Genomic DNA, 18,116 nt, shown 5'->3' on the forward strand with positions numbered 1-18,116 from the left:
CCCTCACTTGATCACAAAAAGCTGTTCTCCCTCAAAAAGGCATTTCTAAATTTTGTGCAGACATAACCGATGGAATCTCACAACCCGTGCTGCTTTTTTTGACTGTTTGATTGAAGTGTAATGGTGGTAGATTGGAAGGTTTTCAATTTTGTTATTTCTGAATGTTTCTGATTTTAATTTTCATTTGTTTAATGCATGTTTTTCCATTACTATTTTTTCTGTCCTTCCTATAGCTTTTTTTAAAACTTTTGTTTTTCCCTTCCTATTTTTTTTGCTGCCTCTCTTCCTTTCCCTCCCACTCCCTTTATTTCTCATCTTAGACAAGGATCTCTAGCTAGAAATGAAAGAGTCAGGATCATTCCATTTGACACTGAAGATGGAGAAGAAGAACAGGAGAGTAACTATGAAGAACTAGGAAAACTGTTAATAGAGGATTTCTTAGAAAAAACTCATAAAACTAGAAGTTGGCATGAGAAAAATGTGAAAAAGACGCAAACTCTCTCAAAAAGAGAAAATTTAAATCACTGTGAAAGATCAAGGTACTGCCAAAATGTGTGTCTGGAGTCAGGGTATGTAGATGTCCCTAGATATCCTCAGGAATATGATACAATTGATAGAAGAAGGAAAAAGAAATTGCGATACAGTTTTGAAGAGAGAGAACGAATAAGTGTGCAAAGAAATGGAAGTCTGCAGTTTCCTGGGGAGAAAACAGCTTATTTCAACGGTGTGGCAGCTGATTCTGAACTCATTGATGATTTCCCAGTGTATGATAGAGTTAGAAAATATGCCAGGAATTCTGAAGGTAAGGAGTTGCCTGCTTATCCAGTCCTGCGTCCATACAAAAACGGGTTAATGGTTAAAAGTGGCAAGTTGTCCACCAAGCAGGGGATAAACCATGAGGACTCACTTCACTTGAGTAACACTGAGGACATGAAACACACGAGGATGCTAGAGAACACTTTTGTGCCTGTCGATGTCCTTGAGGAATTTGACAGCAGTGCTTCTGATGAGTTCCAGTACTCGCCTGTTTCAGATGATGAAATGGGGGAACTTCCAAGAAGATGGTATGATTCTGACATCAGCCATTTGAGAAACATAACTGCTAATTTCCCTGCAAATATGGGCTCCCAGTCAAAAGATAGCTCTGATAAAAACCGTAAAACTAAAGAGAGCAAGCGTGATCATCCTGTGCAAGACTTAACACTGTCGCCTGTTGAAGAACCCAATGAGGAGTACATAGACACAATGGATGAACTTCAGTGTCTGGTAGAATCAGTCTCTGAATATTTGGCTGAAAAGGAGGAAGAAATCAGCAAATTTGGTACATTGCCAGAAACAAAAAGAAATGTTGAGAATGTGCCACTGAAGCAGGATAATGCTGATAATTCAGCAGAAGCTAAAAAATCTGAGCAGACCAAACATCTTGCTGCAGAGGAGAGTACCAAAGGCAAATCTGAATCTCTTCCGGACTTGTCAGGTGTGAAAAATACAGTGAATTCCCTCTTCAGCTCTTTCACAGAGAAGGTGGGGTCAAGCACAAAGCAACTCACAGCATCTGTTGAAAAACTTGTGTCTTCCACTCCAGAGAATACAGAAAACAAAAACTCATCAGAAGGTGGAATCTTGAATGTATTTACCAGTAAGGCTAAAAGTGAGAGTTCTGCTTCTGGAGGGGCAGCAGATAGCAAATCTGACACTAAGTTCTCCATTCAGTCTTTGCTACCATCCCAGGTAAGCAGTGATAAAAGAGCCCAGAACTCCAACAAGCCAGAAGCCACTGAGACAGACAGTAAGGCTTCTGCACCACATCCTCCCCAGCAAACACAAGGAAATTCTGCCGACAGCCAGCAAAACCAGCATTCAGTTGTGAATTCAGTTCTAGGCATGTTTAATCCTTTAAAGATCTTCTCTGAGAAGGAAGTGCCAAAACAAGAAGTTACAAAAGAGGAGCACACCAAGGACAGCCATGCTGTGAAAGCTGAGGAGGCAAAAAGGAGCGAAGCACCATCTGGACAGATGTCAGCCAGGACCAGCAGCACTGTTCCAGAGACACAGAAAAGTGAGACCAGAAGTGAGGCAGAGGTAAATGCAAATAGCACTTCTGTGTCTTCCATCTTTGGCAGGCTCACAAACTCAGTCAGTTCCTTCAGTCTGAAAGCCAATCTTGATGGTCTCTTGGCTCCCAAGCAGCCAGATGTGCCACAGAAGCAACCAGATTTGCATCCTATTACAAGTCAGCCAGGTGCTGCTTTGGTAGAGGGTGCATCCACAGCCAGGATCCAGCCTCCTGCAAATCACCCAGAGGATCAGCATCCTGCAGGCCATGGGCTGGCAAACAAGCAAAACAGAGGTAATGTGGAACCTAAGTCACAGCCTCAAGATCAGGGTACAGCATCTGAAAGCTTTTTTAGCCCACTCAAAAAGTCTTTCAGTCAATTGTTGCTTCCTTCTGCTGAACAACAGAAGAGAGAAAATACGTCTGAACATTTTAAAGACCATAAGTCTGAGGAGGATATGAAACAAAATAGTTCATCAAAGGAAGACCACTCGTTTCCTTTCACTGGAAAACTTCCTTTTATCAGTGGGCTGGGTTCATCAGCAAAGCAGGAACAGAGGAATGAGAAGGGAGGCTTTATGTCATCATTATTTAAATTTTCTTCTGCAGAAAATCTAGCACCTACACAGCATCAAAAAAGTCATCAGGGTTCTAGTGGCAGTCCCCTGCATGAAAGCAGAAACAGTAATTCAGGAAATGCTGTTTCAGTAAAATCTAGCTCAGTTCCAAATTTGTCAAACAATAAGGAGGAACTTTTACAAAGGAGAAACATGACTAAAGAAAACCTATCTGCTGTCCAGGTAAACAGAGAAAAACACCAGGATAGTGCCTCTGCTACCCTTAAGGCCAAAGAAGAGCAGCAGAAATCTAAGAGTACTCAAGAAGAACCTAGAAATGTAAAAGGAGGACTGATGAAAGAGGGAGTAAATGCAGGAAACTTAAGTAAAGGCTCAGTTGAATCCACCTCTTCAGCCAAAGGGGCAGAAGCTCCAAGTACAGATGATACTCAGAAGAAGCAGACAACAGGTTTTCTTTCTGGCTTCCTTCACATTTCTTCAAATGAAAATACAGCAAATAATCAAGATTCAACTGCAAAAAGTGAGGGTGATAGCCAGAAAAACACTTCTCATGGATTATTTTCTGGCTTATTAAGGTTTGCGTCAAGTGAAAACTTGTCTGAATCTAAGCAAGAGAAGACAAAACCAAATTCTCTGGGCTTCATGAAGCTTTTTGATAGAGGTGAGGATTCTAGCTTGGAGACAAAACCCAGTAATTCAGGAATGGATTCTGACCATCAAAGCAGCACTGGAGAAAAGCAGGAAGCTTCCAGCTTCTTAAAAAATCTGCTGCCAAAACCAAAGGAGAAGCAGGATAATGTGAAAACAGTGGAATCTTCCACTACTGACCACCTATCTAGTGCAAGAGTAAATGAAACAACTGAGCCTCATCTTCCCCACAGTGGACATTCTGTGCTCCCTGAGGCCCTAAATCTGCAAGCCAATGTACAGGACTTGTCTGGAAAGCCTATAAATAGTAGGCATATTCCTCACCAGGATGCAGACTCTAAAATTCTTCCAACTCCTTTAAACAAAGGGTCAAATGAATCTCTCAATTTGACTAATAAAAGCTATAACCCCATGGAGCAGTATTCAGCTTATCAGGAAACAAAGAGCCATTCTAGCTTTGAATGGGAATATGAAGTGGGCAGTCTGGCTGATGCTCATGGAATAGCAGTACCAGTTTACTATGTGTTAAACCAGAACCCTGTTCTGCCCCCTCAGTTCTTGGACTGGCCTGAAAATGATGTGGTAGTGAATCTTTGCAAAAAGGATGGGAATGCAAATGTGATGGATTGGCAGACTAATGCCAATTTTGATGGACAGAGTCTAGATTTAAGTGCAATGTCATATGAATCATTTGACCAGTTAACGTTCCAAGACATTTGTTTGGAAGAAAGCGATGCATGGACTGCTAATTCTCTCAGTGAAAGTTACAGTAACTTTCCACCCTTTGAAAGAGATGGCAGTTACTCATTTGAAGAGTTGCCCATGGATTTGAGCTACTCCTCTGGCTGTGATGGAACGATGTGGACACTAATTGACCAAGACACTTTAAGTATGGATGAAGGCGTAATGTACTCATCCTATAGCCGGGAGTATCAGGAATGGATAATGATGCTTGAGCAGGGTGTGTGGTGGCCATCAGAAGATGGTGATTGTGGATACTACATGTACAGTGACAATCAGTATGTGTATTCCCTGCTCACTGATCCCACTGGACAGTATGTCTATGTGTGTGCTCCTGAAACTTACTCCTACATGGACTGCTGGGATTATAATTTCCAGATGGATTCCATTCCAAGAGCTGTGCTGGAAGACAGCACAATTGCTGTTTGTGGTTTCAAAGTCCCTCTTGGCAGTGAAGATGAACTGTTTTGGTTTGCTGAAGAAGAGTGTCTAGATGATTATACAACAAATAAACCCCTGGATTTGTCAGTAGCTTTGCAGAGGAGTGACCAGCTAATGAATATGAACTTGGAAACTTTTTCTCAAATGTTTGAGGAGTCAATTTATTATCAGAGAGAGCAGCCATTAGACTTTTCAGGTTATAAACTTCAAAAACTCAAAGTAGATTTCAGACCTGAGAAGGAAACCCCAAATCATTCAGAGGAACCTCCATTAACCCTTGATCTCAGAACACATTCCAGGGCAGCTTTCAATAAATCTCTGAGTAAGGAAGTCCACACCAAGGAAGTTGGTAAGGCTGTCCCAGTGACAACTTCTGGGAGTGGGTCATCAGGATTCTTTGGATTCCAGCTGTTTCAGTCTACTCCTAAAGCTGAAGAAATTGCAGCATCTACTGAAAGAGTAACAGAAGCAAAAAAGACTGAGGAAGATAAGAAAACACCAGTGAACAAAGTTAGCTCCTTATTTTCTGCTTTGGGTGGGCTAATTGGAAAGTCTACAAGCCCTGGCTCTGAGATGTCAGAAGATTCTACCTCAAAGAGAACAGACACACGGTCAATATCATCTGAAAATAAGGCTGACATTTTATCACTTACACCAAATAAAAAGTTAGATGAAGAACAAGGTGGGCAGAAGTTTCCTGTTACATCAGAACCAAGAAGAAATACTTTGTCAGAACTTAATTTGGAGGCTGCTAGAAACGAAAAGCCAGAATTACACCAGACTGAAAACATCCATGTTAAAAAACCAGGATTAACAAGATCTCCTTCTATACTGAGCCAAACTGCTGTGGATGGCAGGCCCATACGGGAAGAGAGACCTGTTAAAGCAACTCCAGCTTCCAGGCGTCTTGAAAGGCATGCAGCCATTAATGAACCAAGTCAGCCACAGCCAACTCCGAGCCAACCAGCCACTGAGCCTGAGGAGACGTTATTTAAAAGTGCGCTGAAATTGTTCAGTCTTGGAGAAGATTCTCCTGCAACCTCAACTGCCAACAAACCCCAATCTTCTGGATTTTTTGATTTCTTTAAAACACAAGTAAGCAAAGTGCCACAGCCATCACCAGAACTGGAGAAGAGGCAAAGTAATAAACCAGCAGAGGTGAAAGAGCCAGAACAGAAGGAAACCTCTGGCATCTCATCTTTATTTGGATCCCTCGGAGATCTCTTCAAAGTGGAGCCTGTGTCTCCTCAACCAACGTCAAGTACTACAACTCTGCCAAAACCCAACAGCAGAACTGTGACTGAGCCAAGGCAGAAACCTGAGAAGACTGGGGGTCTTCAGAGTGCCAGTATGCCATGTCTGTCCTCCACCCCCAAGGAAGAGGTGAAAACAGAAGGCATGGACAAGCAGGTGTCTCTTAGCCCCAGGGTGCAAGAGGAACAACAAAGTAAAAAAGCTGTGGAGGAGTCTCCTGAGAGTAAAAAAGTGCCTCCTGGAAATGTTTCACAGAAACCAGTGAGTGTAGGTCCCAGAGGAAGCCAGCTGGGCCAGCCAACTAGGCAACAAAGCAGCACACCCATGGTCACACCAAAGCAACAGGGAGGTCGTGTAGGAGACACAGCTAATCGGGCAAAACCAAAGCCAGACCACACGCCCAAAGAGTCGGGTTTCAGTTTGCCGTTCAGCTTCTCTGATATCACTGCTCCGAAATCCCAGCCAGCCAGTAAGAGCATATTCTCCTTCTTCACTGGATCAGATGAACCAAAGCCTTCACCAGCTGCTGCTGCTCCTGCTGGTGGGAAGCAACAAGAAACAGAGGGGCTGTTTCATCTGCCCTCCTTCTTCTCCAGTGGTCCAGCTCCTGAAAAGAGTGTACCTCAAAGAAGTACTAGTTTTAGCTTCTTCAATTTGACATCCTTTTTGGATGAAAAGCCACAAACTACTCCAGGACAGGAAAAAATAACTAAACCAGTGAATTCTAAGCCACCAGCTGCTCCTAGACAGGAGAGTAATACAAAACCAGCTAAAACAGTGAGTGCTAAACCATGTATGAAGCAAAGTGTTCCCACCGACTCTGGTGTCAAAACCAGCAGTTCCACCATGCAACAAGATTCACACAATAAAAAAGAAGTTGATGATATTATTGCAGCAGTGACTGGCAAACAAACGTCTAATGACCTCATGATCTCAGAAAATAAATCAGAAAAGCTGGCCGTGGACAATGTAGAAAGTATTTCTGCAGTAGCTGAAGAGAGTGGTTTAGAAAAGCTTCCTCAGACCAGTGGAGAGAATGACTTAGGAAAGCTTCCACAGGCCAGTGGAGAGACTGGCTTAGAGAAAATTCCACAGGCCAGTAAAGAGAGTGGCTTAGAGAAGATTCCACAGGCCAATGAAGAGAGTGGCTCAGAAAAGCCTCCTCAGGCCAGTGAAGAGAGTGGCTTAGGAAAGCTTCCACAGACCAAGGACACTGTAGTAACCAGCTTGTCTGCTCCTGGTCCTTGCCTTCAGACTCCCGCTCTGCAGGAGGGTTCTCACAACCAACAGAGTATTTCCCCAAGGGCAGAAGAAGATGCTTTGGGTAAAATGGAGAAAATGGACAGTGTTGCATTTCCTACTGATGAAGAGCCTTATTCTTCCAAAGAGCAAACTTCTGAAAAGGTTGATCATAGCATGGCCTCAGGTGATAAGATGGATTCCCAGGGTCTAAATGACTTAAATAGTATGAGTGACTTGAAAAATGAAGTGGTCTCTGAAGAAGTATGTGTACAGAATGAGTTGCCAGAACAAAAAGTACCTGAACAAACTGACAGATTACAAAGGGCACAACAGCCACATGTTCCTCCTAAAATGCCAGAGGCACCTAATTTGCAAAGCAAACCAAAGGAACCTGAGAGTGATAAATCGGTTCTGGATTCTTCAGTTGAAATGTTTTCAAGTTTCATGACAAAAATGAAACCACCTAAAACATTTTCTGGTTTCTTTTCTCAACCTCAAGCTACTGCGCCTCCACCTGCACAGAAGAGGAGCTCCTCTTTCTTTGGTTTCTCATCCCTCCCAAGTGGCCCAGCACCAGCTTTCACAAATGATATATTTGGCATCTTCAAAGGTCCAAAAGAATCTCCAAAAGAGATGCCTCCAAAATCCACCCCTAAACCTCAAAGCACTGGTGCAAAAGATGTCACTGGGTCTGTTCCAGCAAAAGACTCTAGGGAGCCAGAAAATACAGCTGCAACCAGAGAGTCTAAAAGAGATGTCTCTACCTCTGTGAAGAAGGATGTAGTAGCTGCTTCAACAGAAGAGAACTCCACAGGAGAGTCTCCTATGAAAACAGAAACTGAGGAGAAAAAGAACTTGGAAAGCTCTAAAGAGGAACCTTTGAGTGCCACTCCAGAAACAGGAGTCTCCAGTGAGAATGAAACCCTTGAGCTGCAGCAGGATAGTGAAGCACAGCCGTCTGAGGTGGTAGATGCTCTCCCATGCCAGTCTGATCTCAGTGGTGCAGCTGATACAGTGCAGACTGACACCAGTGACCAGGCTGATGTAGGTAGTCTCCAGCCAGATGTGGGGCCTTCTGGTGTAGCAGAGGTAGAAGCTGCTCCTGCAGACAAGGCAGCCTCTGACATCCTTCGCGCTGGCTCTACTGATGAGCTCGCACTGGAAATGGAAGCCCAAACTAACAGGGCAGACACAAACCTTTCCCAGTTAGATGAGAGTGCTACACTTGAATCAGAGCCTGCTGTTGCAGGGGATCAGGTCAATGCTGGTATTGATCAGCAGGACTTGATCGGTAGTAATGATAGCAAACCCACAGCTCCAGCTGATGAATCCAGTGTTCATCTGCCTGAGCTGCATGAAGAGAAGACAAGTGAGGTAGAAAAGCAAGCTGCTGAACAGGAAAAACATTTAACAGTTGAGGAGGTGCCTGCAGAAGGGATTGCTTCCAAATCTGACTTGAAGAAACAGGGTAAAGCTAATAATGTTGCACCAGATGCAAGCAGTAGTAAACCTGTCTTTGAAATACCGAACATACCCAGTTTGCCAAAATTTGGCTTTATGTCATCTTCTGATAGTGGAAAACCTTTTGGGTCGTTCTTCTCTCAACAGCCACCTTCTGCTAATAAAGCAGGAGCAGATGAGGGCCTCGTGTCCAGTTTTAAGAAACTGTCTATGTCTCTGTTTGAAGGAGGTGGTGAAGAAAAGGTGAGTAAGCCAGAGAGTGCCCAAGGGGCAGTATTTGGGAAAAAGCTAGATTTCTCCTTTCCCTGGCAAAAAGACATCAAGGAGACCTCTGCCAAAAAGGAACCACATGCACCACCACAGGCTTTGTCAAAACCAGATGACAAGGTGTTAGGAACAGTCAGTTCAGAAGAAAACTCAAAATCTGCAGTCTCGGATCAAGTGACTGACGCAAATATAGAAGTGAAGTTGTCTTCAAAGCAGCCTGACGCTGTAGACAATGAACGTTCTGAAGAGCCATCTGGTGCAAGCACTGTTGATACATCCAACAAAGAGCTGGGAGAGAAGCTTGATAAAGAGTCAGAAGATCAACAGAATGTGATTTCAGGTGAACTGCAGAAAGAAGATCAGGCAGAGGAGCGCGTGCCAGACAAGCCTGAGGAGAGAGAAACAGGGCTTGATTCGGCTCCTGATGGAGCAGTACTGCATCCTGACACACTGGCTGCAGATCTGCATAGCGTGGAACAACTGAATGAGAAAAGGCTAGTTACAAATGAGGCATAATAAATGGGATTTGACCATTTATAATGCCATGCTGCAGCAGTAGAGAGTGGCCTTGGTGTCTGATGTTTGTAGCTCAGTCCCGGTCCCCTCCCTGTTGCAGTGCTTGTGATATCTCTGGTGGCTCTCACAGACAATATGGCAAACTGCAGTCACTAGTTATGTACAAGCCTTTAGACCATTTCTCTCCTTTTTCCGCTCCTTCTCTCTAAGTGTAATTGAATTTCTCATGTTCTTATGTGTCCCACTGAACAAGATATTCTTAGTGCTAATTTCATTAGCCTTTCAGAAGTTACAGTCTTTGTGTATTAATTCTGCTGCATACAATTCACTTTGCTTTCTTGTTTAGTGATAATAATATTGTATTTGCTAAGAAAAAAAGTAACAGTAAGAATGTATTGGTAGGGAGGAACATTTTGTTCTCAAAATGCAAGGTAAACGTTTTAAATTTTAGGGAGAAATTTGACTTACTGCTGATACATTATAGAACTACTTAGGTTCACTTCATATTGCTGAATATATTAAAACACTTTCAGAAATATCAGTGAAGATATTCTAATGCTTGGTCTTCCTAAAATTGGTGCAAAATTTATTTAATGCAGTTAAATACCTTCCTCAGTCCCTAGAGGAAGGTATCTGTATTTCAGGAGTGTGTTGAGTCCTGTGCATGTGCTAAGTTACAGTTGCCCTTTAAAATCGAAACAGAGGCCTGCTACACTTTAATTTTAAGTATCTATATAATGTTGTGTAGTGTAAGTGAGACTTGTTCCTCTGATCATACAGTTGCAACTCTGCACTCATAGAATTTCCTGGCTCCAAATTCTTCCAAGACTGCAAGAGAAAAATATCAGTGCTGCTTAATTCTTGGCCATAGTTTTCCTGTTTGCATGAGAAATCTCCATCTGCTGTATTTTGTTTGAGGATTCTAGGAATTCAGTCCTGAAAGTGGTGTCTTGAATCACAGAGGTCACACCCCTATGTGTGGCTTTTCTTTGAAAAATTTTTCCACTTCTGTAAAAGGCTGTAAGTTGAAGGTCTTGACAGTCTTAATCTTGACTGCAACATATTTTATCATAAACTTTTAATACATAAAAGTGAAGTTAACTTTATTTTTTAACAACAGTCACCTTAAATAGATGTGATAAAAACCCCAACTGCGGCAAAACTGCAGCAGACAGAAATGCTTTCACGCTGAATTGCTGTGTTTCCATTCTTATTCCTGTTTGGTTATTAGAATATCTTCACTGCAGTTTGTAATTATGTGTGTGTGTGTGTGTATATATATATATATATGCATGTATGTATATGTATATATATATTTATATATACAAAAGAAGTATATATGGTCCATATGCTGATAGATTGTGTATGAAGTATTTCTACTGCCTACCAAACTTTTAAGGTTCACAAATCTATATTTACATAATAATCATAAAAATATAATAGTTAAGTATGACTTCATAGCATGCCTTTTCAGTAATATTTAGCGTACTGCTCAGTTTTTTACCATGTGCAGGTTGTTTTGTGTTTTTCCAAGCCACTGTTTTTTCTGATGGTCTTTCTTACTCTCCCATAGTCCTGCTGGCAGTAGTAGATATGGCTCCTCTTGCAATGTCAGCCAGGAAAGCTCTCACCTCAGTGAGCTGGAACATTCCCATGAAAGTGCCCACGGCTCTGAGCAGGAGGATGATCACCAGGAAAGGCAGTCAAATCACTCTTACCACAGTTCAAGCAGCTACCAGAAGGATGGTCAGGCGTGGCTCAAGGAGCAAGAGGAGCCTCATGGCAAAGGAGAGGAGGAGAAGGTCTGCAAAACGGAGGAAAAGCCTGCAGACCATTCTGCAGCTGTGTTACCTCTGGAACTTGAGAAGCCCAAGGATGTTGATACAGGAGTCCAAATGAGGTAGGTGAAGCTATTACCAGTTTATTTTCAGCTAATTCAAAGAGGATTCTTCTATTTGCTCTTTCCCAGGGCAAATTATGTGCGTGTTCTTGTGGCCCTTTCTGACAACTGAGTTGATGTTGCTGATCTGTGAAACATCTGTTGTAAAGGACCCGTTACTTATGGGACATTGGCTAAGCTGAAGCTATGTTTGCCTTGTGTACAAAGAGGAACATTTGCTAAAACTGTGGTTTTTATGTGTGTGTTAAGAGCAACACCGCTGTGGAGCTCATTTGCTGGATTTTCTGTTTCTGGTTTGATGAACATACTCTGGCCCCAAAATAGCTGCTTCCATTGCTCATGTGGGATCAAGCTTATGCTTGAACAGCCAAGAACTACATGTTTTCATGGTTAGAGCTTCACTAGTTCCATTCTTGTAGACTACCACCATTAGAGTTAGTGTTTATGTAGTTGTAGGTTGTAGAGAATTACAGCATGAATAGACATGTTGGTCTGACTCACTGTGGGAGCTTTTCTTGTCCTTGTACTTTGGCTTTCCAAGCTGTCAACAGTATTGAAAACAGACTTCAAAAGTATTTCATCTAAGTTTGGGCGAGTAGACTACTGGGTTTTGCACAGGTTTTACAGAAATTTCAAATTTCACTACTTAAATTTGGGAGTGACATTTTTCCTTGAGGTAATCAAGTCACTGCAGCCCCTGGATGTGGTTTTACTTTCGTAAGTATGAGGGATTTTTTTTTTAAATCTGACTCAGTTAGATCCATGGGAAGATGTCTGCCTGTCTGTATCCTTTGGAGGGTACAGCTGGTGTCACTGTGCTTGGATGATAGAATTAACTACAGGAGTTCATGTGTAGGCAAGCCTTACACTAAAGATGAAAAGAGGAAAACAAGACGAGAGAAGTGTTAAACTGTTTTTAAACTCTGATTCACTTTCCTCTTTTCCTTACAGAGCAGCAGGAGTCTTGTCCCAGAATGGCTGGCCTATATTTGTTCACAGAAAAGGTTATTCACATAGTCTATTTCAGGCTAATTTAGGCATCTAACTTGGATGCTCCTGCCTCACTGGCTCCTTTCTCTCCACCCTCTGGCAGTGCTCTCCTGTCTCCATGGAGTAGTCCTGGAACACTCAGAGGGGTGTTGATCCCTAGAGCTGCACCTGAGCTAGACCTGTAGCATGGATGTGTTTTGGTCTCATCTATGGGGTTGTTTTATACAGTCAGCACTGTGGGGTGGGTGCTTTGCAAGCAGGAGGTGTTTTTTTTTGTGATTTACACCTCAGCAACATACAAAAGCAGGAATACAACCAAAGGCCCAAGGTATCACAAGCTTGGGGACTGCAAGATGTGCTGTGGGGCACTGAGGTGAAGCGTTGGTGACAGATCTGCCTGTCCTCTTGAAAAGCTGTAGGAAAGAGTGGAGTGACAGAGGTTCAATGCACAGGGAAAACTCAGGGCTGAGCCCTGTTGCCAGTGTTTCCAATAAAGAGGGGCTGTAAATTTGTAGCAGGAGGAGTAAGAAGGGGCAGTGGCTAGAAGAAAACTGCAGCAGGCATGGGGGTATAAAATCTTCCATCCACCTCTTTATGTTTGTAATTATGATATCATTGTGTTGCATTGGCTTGATCCAGTGTCATTGACTGCTTTCTCCATATTTGCACAAACATCATCTTCCTCCTGGGTTTGGATTGTGTACAGATCAGATCTTTCAGCTCATCAGTTCCCAAGGTGGCTCCTGAGTTTAAGGAAATCTCTCCTTTAGCTGCTCACTTCCCAGAGCACATGCATGTCTGTGCTGACTGGAGCTTTTGGTTCCTTCAGAGCTGAAGCTGTAACCAACCAACCAACCACTATGTGGTTGAGTCTTTAATGCTGCAGGTAAGCATCTTTCACGTAGTGATTTCCTGTTTCTTGCTTTCAAGCTACCAGGGTGACATCGAGCCACCACCGTTTCCTCCAGCAAGAGCCCGTTGGATTAGAGCTATTAGCAAAGTCCGACTGCAGCTTCAACAGGTAGGATGGAGTATTGCTTTTCTCCTTTTCTGAGTTGCTGTGGCTCAAGGTTTCACTTCTTCTTCATTTTAAGGCACCTCTTACAGTTTTGATGTTTTGCAGACAAAAATTGTATCGAATGCATTGTGTAGGACTGCAGCATGTTGTAATGGTTTTAGAGCTCTCTGATTCTACCAGACATTTTTAACATCATTGTGTGGAACTAGAGGTGATTATCAGAAAATATGCAGAAGCTGAGAAATTAGCTCTGAATTTGTAAATAATAATAATGGTGACTAGGTCTTAAGTGGTTTATTCTGAATTTTTTGAAATGATGACTTTTTCTCAAGGCAACTTGAGGATAGCTTGTTGGTTTAGTAGGAGTTATCTGTATTATTTGTCGTGTGAAAATGTTCCTTGGGAAACTTTGCATCAAATATTTTTATATATACTTATTGAAAGTGGGTGTATAGTAAGTCTTGGTATTTCCATCTCATGAAAGTAAGATTTAAAAATAAATAGTCTTGATTTGGGAAGTCAAAAGGAAAAGGTTGTGACATTTTCTATAACAGTATAAACACTCTTGTTTTAGAAAACACTGTTTAAGAACCAAAAAAGTTGGATTTAAAAAAAATTCTTATGATTTTATCCATCTATATGCCCACAGAATGATAACATATGGTGTTCATGTTCCTTAGATTTTGCCTGCTAGTCCAAGTGCAGAGTTAATATATTTCACTTAGAAATACTACTTTCTTCTAGAGATTACTTGTTTTGTTTTTATAAGAGATTTTACAGTATCTGTCACAATCAGGACTTTCTCTTGTGGTTTTTTGCAAATTTTCAAGAACTGATTTTTGTTGCTTTGCATCTTGGGAGGCAAAACAGATTTTCTCTTGTCTTATCTGGACTGTAAATGCTTTTTCATCTAACAATGGCTTCACTTCTGTGTAGGGAGGATTTGGATCAAAACTCTCAGTATGACATGGGCAATGAAGAACACCACTAGTATTTAAGAAGAAATGAGCTTCTTCTATGATTTTGTAGAGTATGCAAACAAAACAATTTAATTCTGTGCCATATGGAAAACAAGTGCACAAACAAGGGACAAGAGATTCAACACCACCTATCTATGGATCTCTCTCTTTTTCTGAGAGAGTAGAAGGGCCGTAAGGTTGTTCAGCATTGTTTTGTGATTCTGCTAAATTGGAAGGATAACATGCTTTGAGATGCTTGTTACTGAAACAGTAGTTTGGTTTTGATAGTAAAATATCATTATTTGCTTTGCCTTGACCACTGCTGACAGCTATTGATCAAAATCTCCCTTAAACCAAAAAACGTAGGAATTGGAGCTTTCTTTGAGCCTGCTCTGGGGCTTAGCTGCCTTTTCTGTCCAAAGACTTTTCCTTACGTCTGCTCTAGGTCTCTCTTGTTCCATATAAATCTATGTCTCATGATTAGGACAAGGAATACTGGAATAGTAAAGGGCTACTGCAAAAACACGACAAAGCCCCACTTGCTCTTCTGGTGTTAACTAGATGACCCTTTCTCTTTTAGTCTTTTCTTACCAGGATTTTTAAGCACTTTTCCATCAGCCTGGCTTTTTTTTTTAATTCTCTCTCCTACTCATTTCTTTGTTTTCCCTGAAGTGCAGTGTCCAAAGCTGAATGTAGAAATCCAGCTGTGAGCCTGCTGATGTGCACTACAGAGCAACCAAGACTTTGTTCTCCTGCCTGTGGTCCTGATATTCCAAGATATGCTGGCTGTCCTGCTGTGATGGTGCTTTTTTTATCACAGGCTATCACTGATGCATAGTTAGCCTTTTACACTCTCCATAGCTGAGGTTCCTTCTGAAAAAGGGTTTTGTCTCTTGTTGCATAGTCTGTCTTTGTGTTCGATTACAGCTGAATATGGCTTTGCACTTGTCCTTACAGAAGTTGTTTTTTGGTGTTTTTTTTTTTTTTTGTAAGCACTTTGTTGTCTGTCTCTTCCTTACCGTTTACATGAACAAATCATTCAGGTTGTCTGTGACAAAACTAAAGCTGATGGTCTGTGTGCTACCAGAGTTTCCTGAGGGATCTTGCTTGATACATTCTTTGAATTTGGCTACCATGATTATCAATTTTTTACCAGTATGTTTGCATCTATTTTAGCAGCTTCATCCAGATCACATGGTATAAAGGTTCTATTATTCTCTCTCTACCCCTTAGAATAATTTCGCTTGTCGTAGAAGGAAGTTAAATGCATTTGACACAGTTCTACCCTTGATGAAACCATGCTCACAGTTATTTCTCTCCTTTTCATGTTCTAGAAGATTTGCAAATAATTTGATTATTTGTTTCAGTCTTCAGTCCCCAGGGAACTGGAGTGTGTGTGTGTGTGTGAAGTTAGTGCTTTTATAATTATACAAGGCTTTCTCTTATTATATTTTAAGCATAAATACTTGCATTGTCTTTTTCAAATCCTCAAGTGTGTTGCCTGTTTCTCAAGTTCTTAGTGCTTAGTAATTATCAGTGTTGCGACCTGGAACCTGAGGGTAAATGTTTATCAGAGCCATCTGACTAAACAGTTAGATAAAGTGGTTATTTCTTTCTTTTTTTTTTTTCTTTACTGCAACCTCTTTTTAATAACTTTCTAAACCTTTTTCCTTTAAACCACCCCCCCCAACAAGCCAGTATTAATTCTGTCAGCTGCCTGGCTGCGCTTGTCCCTTTCACTGAAGACCTGAAGCAATTAAGGCATGAAATTTCCAGCCTTCTTAATGCCACCTGTGAATGGCATCTATCCTTTATTTGTGATATTGTGTGTTCATTGCTAGATGTTTAATTTTGTGCTTCAGCCTGTTGATTCCTTTCCTGTGCAATCATTTTTGTCCTTAGAAACTTCCTCAGGAAGAGAGTTCAAGCCCTCCGAGAAGGCAGGAGGTTTCTGCACTGGGGCAAGTTCTCATTTTTGTCCAGTGATGCTGTTTCATTAGCTTGTTAACAGCTTCTGAACTCCCTGGTCCTTTAAGCCTCTTTCTCTTGAGCTCTAGACACTCAGTTTTTATTAGTTTGTGTTCTTGAATCACATAGCATTTTTTGGCTTGTCTAATTCCTTTCCTTCTCAGGTATCAGGACAACTCTCACAGTTTCCTCAGATGCATTTGCATCCTCATTTCTCTTTGCACTTATGCTCAAATCTAGAGGAGCATCTCTGCTAGTTGTTTTCTCTGCAACTTGAGTCATCAGTTTTCCCATAGATTTTGTTTGAAAGTCAATTATGCAAAGACAGACTTTCAGATGAGGATCAGGATTTTAAAGGCCCCTGTGGTGATAGTCTAAGCAGGTGATTCTCTTGGTAGCTAGAAAAGATCATGTCTCGTTTCTCTGGTCACTGTATTAACATCTTTCCATCTTCTGTCATTACCTAAGAGCTTTCAAGAGGACTGTCCTTGTTTGTTCCAGGACTTCAGAGCAGGTGGTTACGTCCCAAGTGTTGGAAGGGATGTCTCGAGGACATTTCTGTGTTCCTCTTTCTCCGTGTGCCGTAACATTTCATGAACACACATAGAACTCCACCTCATAGACCTGGAGGGCTGGACTCCTATCACAAAGACTAATGAAATGATTCTTGCAACCCTTAATTATTAATGATCTGACTGAAATTTGAAAGAATACAGAAAAAGTCCAAAAAAGAAAGACACCCAAGAAGTTGCCATACGTGATGTGATTATAAATCCCCTGAGCAATTCAGCCTCCTACCTGGGAAAAGATTAATATTCATGTGAATAATGTACATGCATCCTACATTCTGACCATGAGTCAGAGAAATGTAGTATTTTAATTAAGACTTGACAGTTACAAAATGGCACAGGAATTTGTTACTGTGCATGTTTAAAAAGCTTTGTTGTAGCATGCACGTACGTTTTGTTCTTCACTTCTGCTGTTTTTCTTGTTCTTTTTCTTTGTGAAGAGGAAACTTTAATTATGCTAGAATCAACTAGGGTTTTCAGCCCTGCAAGGAATGACTCAGTAATCCTCACCTTCACACTTAGAACTTCAACTACAAAGAGGGATTAATTGATAGTTCATCTGCTGCAGTCCCTCAGTGGGAGCTTCTTTTCCAGAAGAAGAACAAACACGTAGCTATTGCATCTTCAACTTGCAGCCCTCAGTAACTGAAATAGCCTCCAGCTAGGGACACAGCTATGTGACTTGTAAAATTATACAAATTTGAATCTGACTTTTGTATAACAGAAGAATTGGCAGACCAAAGAAGAGCAAAAATTCAGTTAAATCATCAAATTACCTCTCTTACCAACTCTTTAAAGTATATTTAAATATTAGAAGTGGGTATGGGATCTGGGACTTTCTGCACTTACATTGAATTTGTTGAGGGGGGAAAAAGTCTTATGCATAATTTTCCTCTCTTATGTCAGCATATTAAATACATCAATTGACTTGTTTTTGTTTCAAAACCAAAGTAACAGGAACAGTGTTTCCTCCTTTTTTAAATAATGCCATTTTATACCAATTATTTTGATTTAACCTTTGTCTTTCCCTGTTAAATGTCAATAGTCTGTTCTTCTTGACTAATACATAATCAGGTCACAAACTGAGATGGCAGATGTAGTTCATGAGAGAAGTTTTCTGGAATATGAAGATCACTTGCAGTAGCAGGGACTAAAGAGGGTTTTCCTTTAGTGTTGCAGGTACCCAGTCATATCCTTAGTCTGATTTTCTCATGGTCTATAGCTTCACCTCTGATCAAGCACCTGCAAATATTTAAGAACCATGAGAACCATTTAAGAACCATGAGTATCAGTTTTAAAAGCCCGGTCCTGGGAGGTTGATGTGTTGGTGATTTTGTAGTGTGAAGCCCTATTTTGATTTTGAGAAAGCAAGCTGTTGGTGCAAAGCACCGCTATTCCCTTCATAAGCAACAGTGGGATGCCGTAAGGCGTTCTTGCTGGATTTAAAGTCGTGGTGAGACCAGCAGAGTTTGGTGCCAGTTTTGGTTGCAACTTTGATTGTAAGTTAT

The 18,116-nt window shown here is 41.4% G+C and overlaps 1 protein-coding gene across 15 annotated transcripts in view; it reads left to right on the forward strand.

The window, feature by feature from the left end:
• The window catches only part of UNC13B (unc-13 homolog B), a 207,563-nt gene that overhangs the window by 67,461 nt on the left and 121,986 nt on the right, over nucleotides 1–18,116 (forward strand). For 13 of the 15 annotated variants that reach the window (XM_038125517.1, XM_038125512.1, XM_038125516.1 and 10 more), the window contains 3 exons: nucleotides 321–9,182; nucleotides 10,778–11,104; nucleotides 13,025–13,115. In XM_038125517.1, coding sequence (XP_037981445.1) covers nucleotides 321–9,182; nucleotides 10,778–11,104; nucleotides 13,025–13,115 — 9,280 coding nt within the window. The remainder of the gene's footprint in view (nucleotides 1–320; nucleotides 9,183–10,777; nucleotides 11,105–13,024; nucleotides 13,116–18,116) is intronic. The other 2 variants (XM_038125523.1, XM_038125526.1) reach the window with 1 other exon arrangement.

This window comes from Motacilla alba, chromosome Z, assembly GCF_015832195.1.
Source record: "Motacilla alba alba isolate MOTALB_02 chromosome Z, Motacilla_alba_V1.0_pri, whole genome shotgun sequence".
Classification (NCBI taxonomy): domain Eukaryota; kingdom Metazoa; phylum Chordata; class Aves; order Passeriformes; family Motacillidae; genus Motacilla; species Motacilla alba.